The 12,747-nt window shown below is 38.1% G+C and overlaps 1 protein-coding gene across 1 annotated transcript; it reads right to left on the bottom strand.

Annotated features, from left to right (window-relative positions):
- Window positions 1–299: 299 nt before the first annotated feature.
- LOC145793885 (protein FAR1-RELATED SEQUENCE 5-like) lies at window positions 300–12,344 on the bottom strand. Its single transcript, XM_082876773.1, has 2 exons — window positions 12,297–12,344; window positions 300–932 (listed from the first exon to the last, which is right to left on the bottom strand). Exons 1-2 carry the CDS (start codon window positions 12,342–12,344, stop codon window positions 300–302), a joined length of 681 nt encoding a protein of 226 aa, XP_082732899.1.
- Between the last annotated feature and the right edge of the window lie 403 nt (window positions 12,345–12,747).

Here is a 12,747-nt window from a genome sequence, read left to right as displayed (position 1 = left end):
TGGTATGACACTTCCCATGTGGAACCAAATTCAGTGTACTTTGAAAATTTGTATATGCGATGATCGAACTCCTCTTTCCTTCCATCAAAAATCAACAATGCTTCCTCAATTATTTCATTACGGAACATTAAGAACAAACGTCTGGTAAAGATGGTTGTTGCATGTTTCTCTAGAGGCTGAAGTGTTGTGGTAAGACAAGGATCACTGTTGTCAGTTTTTGCCTCGGCATCCGCTTCTTTGTTCCGTAATTGATAAAGGGCCATGTCAAAACATCTAACAAATTCGAATAGTTTCAGTTTTCATTTGAGGCACTCATTGAAAAAAGCATGCATACCCTCACAACGCTGACTGCTCTTCATTCCAGCAAAAAAATGACCACGCAAATATGACTGAGCCCACATGCCTTTGTTGTTGTAGGTGTCTGATACCCACTTGTTATTTTGAAGGCCATATTTTCTGACCATCTTACTCCAAGCTTCCTCAAATACAACCTCATTCGCATCAAGATCCATGAGATGCTTGAAATGTCCTTCAAATCCATCGACTCGAACATTTCGCTTGGCATTTCTGTGCATATGCCAATTACATAGACGATGCTTGGCATTTGGAAAGACTTTTTGTATTGCCTCACGTATGGCCATATCCCTAACTATCAACACTGACACCGGTCTTTTGTTATCCATGGTTTCTAACAACTTCTGCAAAACCCATGTGTATGTTGCAATTGTCTCATCAACAAGCAAGTTGCATGCAAATATGGTGGTTTCAAAATGGTTATTGACCCCGACGAAAATAACAAAAGGTTTGTTATATGCATTCGTTTTATAAGTCGTATCAAAGACCAACATGTCACCAAATGCAGCATAGTCTAGGCGAGACCTTGAATCTGCCCAAAACAATTTGCCAAGCCGGTTCTCTTGATCCTTGTCATACTAGTAAAAGAAGTAAGGGTTAGCATCAGCTTTTGCACATAAGTAAGCCAAAGCACACTCCGCGTCACCATCCTTCATTTCTATTTTGCGCTCGGCTTGAATATAATTGTGCAAATCCTTGTGAATAAAGCCCACATTCGCGAAAGACCCAGATTGTTGATTACGCGTGTGTCCGTGTTATTTGGTGTTGTATTATGTTTTTGGAATAGGTGTTGGTCACCTGCCACAACCCGTGTGTTAGAGGTTTGGAGTATGGCTCGCCACGTGGCATGCTCAGGGTGTTTGTTGGGTGCCACAACATTGGTAAGTACACTAAGGCTTGTTGTACTTTTTGCATTGAACTGAAACAACCCATTTAAAATGAATGACCCCAATGTGGCATCACACACACTGATTTAAACACATGAACCCAATAAAAACATTGAATACGAATGTGCCCAACACAGACAAATGACCTCGGTGTGGCACACCATACAATTGAACTGACATATGTACGCAACATAGCTATCCTAACACGCAATCACCAAAAACAAACCATGCCTTCAGAATTCCAAGAATGTCGACAGCGAAATTCCGATTCTCCGTCAGTCCGGCACACAAGCACCTCCCACACACCCCGTCACAACAATCACAAAACCGTAACGTAATGGAGGAAAAATCTTCTACTACAATTTTTGACTTGCCAAATATGCACAACTAATCCCACCAAAAACATCCTAATAGAAAAGGAAGGGTATAATTGACCACTAAATGTTACCAAATAAGAGAAATAGGATCAAACGGGAAGATATTTCCCCACTAATAGGACTAAGGAAAATGACTTAGACCCCCAGCTGGGGGTGCTGGGGGTCGTCCCTGATTGGTGCAAAAACAGTTTTTTTTTTTTTTTTAGATTTCAGCCAACCACACGCTGCCACGTCACTGGGGTGCCACTGGGGGTCGGAAGCAATGCCCATAGGACTAATTAGAACAACAGATGCAACGTTGGGACCAATTGGTGCAACTGTCTGTTGGATGGGATTTATCGGTAAATATCCCAAAAAATTTAATTGAAAAAAACATCCCAACAGTTCTATAACATATGTACAAATTGATAAAATCATAACTATGGCCAAATGTTTGTATATATATGACATATTAATGCGAAAGAGCCAGAGTTTTGAGATAAATGTATTTACTAGATAAAGAAATGTCACCAAAATGAATAGTGTTGAAATAGACAAAGAAAATAGTGACGAGTTCAAGGATCTATTGCAGAGACACAAGAGTATAGAGAAGAAGAATCCAGTGAGGAAGAACTATCAACGATGGTCGTTCGATGATTCAGCGAAATAGAGAAGTCTGATTAAGAAATAGAGAGAGCTCAGGCACAACTAGGACAAATCAAGAGAAAGAAAATTGAGTGGAGAAAAAAATGAAGAAAAGTTGGGAAAAAAATTTAGGAGAAAAATTATTTGGTGCAACAAAATAAAATCACGTCATAGATAATTTTTATCAGCATATTTTTTATTAAAATTTAGTTAAATTATATATATATATATATATATGTCTATAAGTGTATATAGATATTTTAAAAAGTATATCGTTTGTAAATTATTATTTCTATTATCTTTAATGAAGATACCATGACTAAAAATAAATCTAAAATAGAGATAGGTGATCAATTGCAATTGTCACTTAGAGATGACACTTCAAAATTAATTGAGAGAGTTAAGAGTTTAGAGAGAATGAGAGTTTGAGAGACAGATTTGTTTGTGAGAAATAAAATGTGAGAGGGGTGGTATTTATAGGACTTGGGAGGGAGGAGTTAATTTATATATATATATATATATATAAAATAAAATAAAATAAAAATTGATTGTTGGTGGAATTAACGGTTATATGATTCTTTCAAATTGTTTTGATTTAAATTTTTTACCATTGCACTGACAAAGGGGGTAGGGAACCATTGGGGTCGGGTCGAGCCAGATGGGGAAGAAAATTTCGGGACGAGCTCACGAGATGGGTCACACTCCATAACACACCAGGGTCGGGCCGGGCTCTAGAACACATATCTTAGGTTGGGTTTAGCCTCGAGCCTAGTTAGGCCTACCTAGGACACGAGTAGACTTGGGGTGTGCCGCGAGCTCGTTGGCCAAATTTACACCCCTATATGTGGGTAGTGGTTATGAGATATATGATTAGTGGTTATGATATATGTGATATTGATTATGAAACAAAGGGTGCTGGTTATGAGATGTGGTTATAACATATGTAGGTAAAGGTAATGAGATATATGATTAGTGATTATAAGATATGCGATTTTGGTTATGAGCAGAATGGTATAGTTACAAGTCAAAGGGTGTTTGGTTATGAGATATGTGATTAGTAGTTATGATATATGTGATGTTGGTTATGAGATATGTGGGTAATGGTTATGAGTAAAGTGGTGTCAAAGAGTGTTTGGTTATGCTATATGTGTTAGTGGTTATGAGATATGTGGGTAATGGTTATAAGCAAAGTAGTGTCAAAAGGTGTTTGATTATGCTATATGTGTTAGTGGTTATGAAATATGTGGGTAATGGTTATGAGCAAAGTGGTGTCAAAGGGTATTTGGTTATGCTATATGTGTTAGTGGTTATGAGATATGTGGGTATATGTGTTAGTGGTTATGAGATATGTGGGTAATTGTTATGAGCAAAGTGATGTCAAAGGGTGTTTAGTTATGCTATATGTGTTAGTGGTTATGAGATATGTGGGTAATGATTATGAGCAAAGTGGTGTCAAAGGATGAGGTTATGCTATATGTATTAATGGTTATGAGTTATAAGATATTGGTTATGTAACTAGTGGTTATGAGATATGTGATGTTGGTTATTAGATATGTAACTAGTAGTTATGAGATATGTGATGTTGGTTATGATCAAAGTAGTGTGGTTATGAGTAAAAATGTGTTAATTATAAGATATGTGATTAGTGGTTATGAGATATGTGATGTTGGTTATGATAAAAAGGTATTGACTACGAGATATGTGACTAGTGGTTATGAGATATGTGATGTTGGTTATGACTCAAATGGACTAGTTATGAGATGTGGTTATGATTTATGTGGGTAGTAGTTATGAGATATGTGATCAATGGTTATGCGATGTGTGATATTTGTTATGTTTAAAGTGGTGTTGGTTATGAGATATGTGATTATGATTATGAAATATGTGATATTAGTTATGAACAAAATGGTGTTGGTTATGAGATGTGGTTATAACTAAGTTATGATCAATTTGATTATAGTTATGAAAAAATATGATTTTAACTCATAACTATAAAAAGTGACCTGTTTAGCAGGTCACTTTTAATGATGTAGCTCAATCTTACATATTGATTTTTTATGTACCGTACATTTTTTGAACAAAATGCACTATAGACTTTCCCATGATATGTTTTCTCATGGCATGCATTGTATATACCATAATGTTGAGAAGCATACCTTTCATCTTGCCATGGCTAAGCGACGTTATCCTTTGTGCACGTCACACACCATAATGTATTATTAATTTTGAAAAAAAAAAAAAAAAAAAAAAGACCAAAACAAACAGGAAATATAGCTAAACAAGTTATGTAGTATGCGTATAGGTGTAGCGATGATGGGATTAGTAGTATCAAGAGGTTCAAGTAATAAAAATAGTTTAAGCACGTTTTCTTTTTTAAATAATATATTGTGTAGTATAATAAAATGGAGGAATATCCCTCCAGTCCACGATCTAGACTGAGCCACTATTGGGTTCTTGGCGTCCAAGTTTAATTTATGTGAGGTTAAGGATATGCGCAATATAGTTCAGGTAATTTAAAAGTAAAATTACAAGTCGAATGACTGATTAGAAATTAAAAAATATTTTAATTAATTATCAATCATTTATATAATATATAATACTAATTTACATAATATTTTTCATATATATAACATAAATTAATTTTACATAATATGTTATATATATAACTATTAATTTGTAACAAATTTCATATCTTAAATCTCTCTCACACTCATTTTTATTTTGATATTTTATTGGAGATTAAAAATATATATGTATTAACTATAGCGAGCAGAGCAATTTCGAACGCGAATTATAAATTTTAAAATTTAATCTGCGATTAGCGGATAGAGAGGTGTGAATTAATGCAGATCGGTGCAATTTTAGCAGATTTGACGATATTTTGCACAGCCCTATATGGGGTGCAAAGCAGGGTCTTGCTAACAAGTGCCCCTACTACACAAGTAATGACAAAAAAATTGAAGAAAATAAGATATTTTTAGCTAAATTTAATGCACTTTTATTGAAATCAATACACTTTTTTATATTTTTACATATTTCAAGATACTTTATATATACTTCCCAACATTAAACAATGCACTTGGAGCACTTGTTAGTATTTGCCTACTTTTTAAACTATACACTTGATTTTTACAAAATAATTCTATAAAAACATTATCGACAATGTCTTTAAAATGAAATTAACTAAAATTTTATATTGTTTTGAAATATTTAAAAAAATAAAAATGAGATGTGTAATTAGAAAAAAAAAAATGAATATAAACTATTCTAAATTACTTGAATAAAAATTTTATTTTTTATTTTTGAAGACGTAAACACTAATAATCACTGTTTGGTAACGTATTCAATATTAATTTTTAATTTTTCCAAAAACTACAAATAAGTTTGATAAAAATAAACACAAAAAATATATTTCTTAAATTAAAAAAATTAATTTTGCTTAAAAATATTTTAAAATACTTAAATTATTGAAATTAATTTTTTAATTTAAAATTAACCATTTTGTGTTTGTTTTCATCAAACTAATTTTTAGTTCTTGGAAGAAAATTGTGAAAGTAATTTCCTAAATTATCTAAAATTTTAAATATATTTAATAAAATAAATATTATCACTCTGTTTTGTTATATTTTCAAAATATATGTAAACTAGTTTGGTGAAAATAAATAGAAAAAAATATTAACTCAAATTATACAATTAAAAATAAAAATAAAATATTCAAACATACAAATACTAGAAAAAGTGTTTTTGTTCAAAAAAGAGAGGTTCATATGAAATGGAAATGATTTTTTTTACCAAACTATTTTAAATTTTTTTTAGAAAAAAAAAATATAAGACAAAAATTAAAAATTCAACCAATTATTTAATATTCAACTTTAAAAATAGTTATGAAAATTAGTTTTAAAATAGTTATAAAAATAACAAAATATAATCACACACACAAAAAAAAAAAAAAGAATTCGCATCACTTTAAAAATATTTGTGCGAGGTGCAAATGAAATTTGTGTGGGTGCAAAGGTGTAAGTTTAATTTGTGTAGGGTGCAATTCCATTTTGTGTGGGGTGCAAGTATCACTACAAGGAAAAGCATCTTTGGCGACTAAAAAAACATCTTTGGTCTCTGAAAGTATAGGTTTTGGCGACTAAAAAAGTATTAGTAGCCAAAAGTAAAGATTTTTTGCAACTAAAAAAATTTAGTAGCCAAAAGTATAGGTTTTGGCGACTAACAATCTGTTTGGTTGCCGATATAAGGCCTTTGCCGACTAAAAAAATTTTAGTAGCCAAAAGTGAGGCTTTTTGGCAACTAAAAATAATTTAGTAGCCAAAAGTGAGGATTTTTGACGACTAAAAATACGTTTAGTCGCCAAAAGTGGTAATTTTAACGCAGGAATTAAATTTTTTAACGACTAAAAAAATTAGCAGCCAAAAGTATAGAATTGGCGACTGAAAAGAAGTTTAGTCACCAAAAGTGGTCTCTTTTTTTTTCCCTAGTAAATAAATTATCTTTATATATATACTTTTATATTAATACTGGCCTATGTACTATATAAATAATATATGTTGCATATATAATCATATGGTGTTATAGAGGCGTAGTGGAAAGAGTGTGTTGTATAAGGTTTATGGTATGGGAGGTTGATGGTTCGAATCTTCACAAGAGCATATGAGAAGCTAGTGAGTGTAATATTTTTTTTTCACGAATAAGCTTTTGGTGACTAAAAGATTTGGTCGCTGATTCCTTGAGTATTGGCGACTAAAAATTTGGTCGGTAAATGTATAATTTTAAAAAATATAATTGATTATTGACAACCAATAATTTAGTAGCTAAACATTTACTTTTGCTGACCAAATATAATTTAGTAGCCGAACATTTACTTTTGCCGACCAAATAAAATTTAGTAGCTAAAAGGTAACATTGCCGACCAAAAAAAATAGTAACCAAATGTTTCACTTTCAGCAACCAAACCTATGTTTTAGTCACTAAAACAATCGCTGACAGGATTTAGGGGACTAATTTGGCAACAAAAAAATTTAGTCGCTAAATGGTATCAGCGACTAAAAATGCAACCTTTGGCGACTAATATTTTGGTCGGCAAAACTGTTATTTCTTGTAGTGTATAGTCTGTTTGCAAGTCCATTTTATATAGGGTGTAAGTTGAATCTATGTGGGGTGCAAGTCCAGTTTGTTTGTTGTCCAAGTCGAATATGTGTGGAGGTGCAAGTCTAGTTTGTGTGTGAGAATTTACAAACTGTCAATCCACTAGATTTGCACACCACACAGATTCGATTGCGCTCAAGCAAGATGAACTTGCACCCCCACACAGATTCGCTTTGCACTATAAAGACTGGACTTGCACTCCACATAAATTGGACTTGCATCCCACATAAATTGGACTTGCATTCTATGTAAATATTTTTAAAGTTGAAACATACAAGGTGAATTCTTTTTTCTTTTTCTTTTTTTGTGACTAATTTTTGCTCTTTTTTTTATAACTATTTATAAAGTAGAAATATACTGTGCGATTAATTGTTTTAAACTAATTTTTGTAACTGTTTTTAAAGTTGGAATATAAAATATTTGGTTGAATTTTAAAATTTTGTCTTCCTTCTTTTCTAAAAAAACTAAAAACAGGTGGGTGAAAAAAATTATTTTTATTTTCATATGAATCTATCTTTTTTGAACAAAAACATTTTTTTTTAATATTTGTATGTTTGAATAATTTTATTTTTATTTTTATTTTTAATTGTATAATTTGAATTAATATTTTTTCTATTATTTTTATTGAACTAATATATTTTTAAAATATATATTTTAAAAGCATAACAAAACAGATTGATAGTATTTTTTAATTAAATTTTAGATAATTTAAGAATTTACTTTCACAAATTTTTTTCCAAGAACTAGAAATTAGTTTGATGAAAACAAACAAACAAAGGTTAATTTTAAATTAAAAAATTAATTTTCATAATTTTAGTTTAAAAATATATTTAAAATATTTTAGATCATAATTAATTTTTTTAATTTAGAAAATATATTTTTTTAATGTTTACGTGTTAAAGAATGAAAAATAAAATTTTTATTCAAGCAATTTTAAATAGTTTTTATTTATTATTTTTTTTAATTACACATCTCATTTTTATTTTTAAATATTTCAAAATAATATCAAATTTTAATTAATTTAAAATTATTATTAAATATATTTAATATTAATTTTATTTTAAAGATATTGTTGATTACTGTACGGGGAGCAAATATTCCGGTAAGCCCGTACTCCTTTCTTCCAAGCTCCGTTTCTGTCCGATCACCTGCGAGCACAATAGCGGTGAGCTACCCGGCGGTGTGTGGCCGGAAAACCCCTCCGACGATCAAGTTAGAACACACACAGGGGATAGATAGAGAGAAGGGAGAGTATTTAGTGTTTAGTGTATGTCTCACCAAATGTTCATCTGTCCGCGTATGGGGGGCGCAGACGTGTTTATATACCTTCTGCGCCCCAAATCTACTCCCAGTGTCCTCTCAACACGTGGCACTACTATCCCATCTGTCAGCATAAACCTTGTTGAGCACCACCTAACCTAACTGCCTGCCCATTCTCCTAGGAGCTCGGCAGCCGGGCAGTACCATCTCGGCCATCGTCTGCCATGCTGCGCTTCAAGCCCAAGTACTCCAACAACTAAGCTCAGATGAGGACCGGACTCGGCGGCATCTCGGCAAAGCCGAGCTCGGGACAACTCACGCTTGTCTGCGGTCGACCTTCCTGCCGAGCAAAAAGGTACCTCGGTCCAACCTTGCCTTTCCTAGCGCTGGACCTTTCACCTGACCGGCTTCGTAACCGCGGATCCTTGCAGCTCGGTCAATCCACGCGCTGCCTTAACCGAGCAGCTTCCTTCAAGGCTGGGCCACACAACTTGGCCCAACACCTGTTCGGCCCAAATCTGTCTGGCACAACTCTGTCCGGCCCAAATCTGTCCGGCACAACTCTGTCCGGCCCAAATCTGTCCGGCCCAATTCCACGGCCCAATCCAGATCATAAATCTCCCTCGCAATTGCCCCTTAATTCCGTCCGCTCAAGCGTGACTGGGATTACCTATTTGACCGGGGTAACCCTTCCTCAGTTCTAAGTCTGCAAGACGGTGACCGCACTAAGAAGGCGAGCAAGGTTCGCTCCACGACTTCCTTCTTGGCGAGCAACATCAGCTCGACAAGGAACTCCAAGGAAGGCGAGCAAGGTCCACTCCGTGACTTCCTTCTTGGCAAGCAACATCAGCTCGGCAAGGAACTCTAAAGAAGGCGAGCAAGGTCCGCTCCGCGACCTCCTTCTCGGCGAGCAACATCAGCTCGGCAAGGAACTCCAAGGAAGGCGAGCAAGGTCCGCTCCGTCGCTTCTTTTTTGGCAGACAAGAACAGCTCGGCCAAGGAACTCCAAAGAAGGCGAGCAAGGTCCGCTCCGCGACTTCCTTCTTGGCAGACAAGAGCAGCTCGGCCAAGGAACTCCAAAGAAGGCGAGCAACATCCGCTCCGCGACTTCCTTCTTGGCGAGCAACATTAGCTCGGCTGAAACTTCGGAGTTAAACAAATCATCAACTCTTCAGCCGGAGTAAGACATCTCGGCTGGAACCTCGCAGTTGAGCAAATCATCAACTCTTCAGCCGGAGTAAAACATCTCGGCTGGAACCTCGCAGTTGAGCAAATCATCAACTCTTCAGCCGGAGTAAAACATCTCGGCTGGAACCTCGCAGTTGAGCAAATCATCAACTCTTCAGTCGGAGTAAAACATCTCGGCTGGAACCTCGCAGTTGAGCAAATCATCAACTCTTCCAACCGGAGTAAACCATCTCGGATGGAAATCCGAAGTTGGACAAAACGCCAACTCTTCCAACCGGAGTAAATCATCTCGGTTGGGAATCCGAAGTTGGACAAAACACCAACTCTTCCAACCGGAGTAAATCATCTCGGTTGGGAATCCGAAGTTGGACAAAACACCAACTCTTCCAACCGGAGTAAACCATCTCGGTTGGGAATCCGACGTTGGACAAAACGCTAACTCTTCCAACCGGAGTAAATCATCTCGGTTGGGAATCCGAAGTTGGACAAAACGCTAACTCTTCCAATCGGAGTAAACCATCTCGGTTGGGAATCCGAAGTTGGACAAAACACCAACTCTTCCAACCGGAGTAAACCATCTCGGTTGGGAATCCGAAGTTGGACAAAACACCAACTCTTCCAACCGGAGTAAACCATCTCGGTTGGGAATCCGAAGTTGGACAAAACGCCAACTCTTCCAACCGGAGTAAATCATCTCGGTCGGGAATTCGAAGTTGGACAAAACACCAACTCTTCCAACCGGAGTAAACCATCTCGGTTGGGAATCCGAAGTTGGACAAAACACCAACTCTTCCAACCGGAGTAAACCATCTCGGTTGGGAATCCGAAGTTGGACAAAACACCAACTCTTCCAACCGGAGTAAACCATCTCAGTTGGGAATCCGAAGTTGGACAAAACACCAACTCTTCCAACCGGAGTAAACCATCTCGGTGGGGAATCCGAAGTTGGACAAAACGCCAACTCTTCCAACCGGAGTAAATCATCTCGGTCGGGAATTCGAAGTTGGACAAAACGCCAACTCTTCCAACCGGAGTAAACCATCTCGGTTGGGAATCCGAAGTTGGACAAAACGCCAACTCTTCCAACCGGAGTAAACCATCTCGGTTGGGAATCCGAAGTTGGACAAAACGCCAACTCTTCCAACCGGAGTAAACCATCTCGGTTGGGAATCCGAAGTTGGACAAAACGCCAACTCTTCCAACCGGAGTAAATCATCTCGGTTGGGAATCCGAAGTTGGACAGAACGCCAACTCTTCCAACCGGAGCAAACCATCTCGGCTGGAACAGAAGAGTAGGCCCCTCATCCACTATTATTTCGGACACAACAAAGCTCTTCAGCAAAAGTAATTCACTTCTATTACATTGACAAAAAGAGTATTTGCATTCAGAAGTGTAGGGGAAACAAGTCCCTCAAAAAATTACATAAGGCCGCATTCCATGGCCGGGGTACGCCTTTGCCATCCAAATCCTCTAAGTGGTGTGCCCCTTGCCCGGTTATCTTGTAAGGCTCTTCCTAGTTTGCCCCTAGCTTGCCTTCACCCGGCACTAGTGCGTTGCCCATGACCTTCCTTAAAACCCAGTCGCCCACTTGCCCGTTGCCATCGAGGTTGTCTCCGCAGTGGACGTCGCTGCATCATCCTCTACTCGAATGTGCTCATTGATGCGCTGCACTAGGTGCCACATGGATGTCTGCTGGCTCATTGTAAGCGAATCCCTCAGCCTATGTCCGAGCGGGAGACCGCGCTTATATTGGGTGATTGCCAGGTTGACTGGGCAATCTAGGATCTCATTGTAGGTATCCCAGTACCTGGAGTTGTACGCCTTGAGAGTGTCGCTCGGTTCCATCCTGACACTGAGAAGGTGGTCAACTTCCTTTGGCGTTTTGGTGTTGGTTTTGAAACGCGTCACAAAGGCTTCGGCCAACTGATTCCACTGTTGTATACTCCCTTCTGGCAACCTCTCGAACCACTTCAAGCCCAGCTCGCCTAAACTCGACGGGAAGATCAGGCACATAAGAGCGTCATTTCGCCTACGTCCGGCCATGACCTGTCGGAAGTGGCTTACATGCATATACGGATCGGTCTTTCCGTCATAAAGCGTGAACTTTGGCTGGTGGAAGCCCGCGGGAAGCGGTGTTGTTTCTATCTCCAGGGAGAAAGGGGTGGCGCTCAGCCTCGTCAAGTTTGTATCTACAAGGAGTGGCTCCGCTAGGCGAGGTGGGGGCATTCCGGCCTCCTCGCTGGCATGAACCCTGTAGGATAGCTGCTGGAACGCCGGCACCCTTTGAGCCTCCCGCCGGCGAGCCCGTTCCTTCAAGACTGCCCGCACGTCCTCTGAACGAGCAGAATAGGAATATCTCGACGTCGTCACCGGACGTGAGGGCTGGTAAGTGCTATCTTGCGCGCTGGACTTCTCTGAACGGCGGGATGGGATGCACTCTCTGTGGTCTACCACTCCATCTACACCCTTCCCCTTGACATGCCGTTTCAACTCCTCCATCTCCGCTGTCATTCGCCAGATGACAGCTTCTTGGTCCCTCAACTTGTGTTCCAGACGTCGGGCATGTGATTCTCTCCGCCGCCGATGTCCGTCTGGACTTCGTGAATGACCATAACTTCTTCCGCGCTTATCCCGCGCGTCTCCTGACTGTCCTCCAGTGAACGTATCCAAGTTCGCCATTGGAAGGATGACAGGATGTCCTTCTCTCCGTCGGGTGAACTCCGGGGTAGCTCCATCGATGGCGGACAACGGAATCTCGTCTTTGTTCACCATGGACAGCGATCAGATGAGCCTGGAAGACAAGGTTTTATCTGTCAAGCTTCCCACAGACGGCGCCAATTGTACGGGGAGCAAATATTCCGGTAAGCCCGTACTCCTTTCTTCCAAGCTCCATTTCTGTCCG

This window comes from Camellia sinensis, chromosome 6 (assembly GCF_055761805.1).
Source record: "Camellia sinensis isolate YWXY chromosome 6, ASM5576180v1, whole genome shotgun sequence".
In the NCBI taxonomy this organism is placed as follows: Eukaryota; Viridiplantae; Streptophyta; class Magnoliopsida; order Ericales; family Theaceae; genus Camellia; species Camellia sinensis.
The sequence above is the reverse complement of the archived record's forward strand: the minus strand, read 5'-3'. Positions and strand labels throughout refer to the sequence as shown.

Coding starts and splice junctions, on each gene's coding strand:
- LOC145793885 (XM_082876773.1), bottom strand. CDS start 12,344: ATGGAGGAGTTGAAACGGCATGTCAAGGGGAAGGGTGTAGATGGAGTG. Junction 933..12,296: donor GGAAGGGTGTAGATGGAGTG/GTAGACCACAGA, acceptor TTCTTTTACTAG/TATGACAAGGATCAAGAGAA.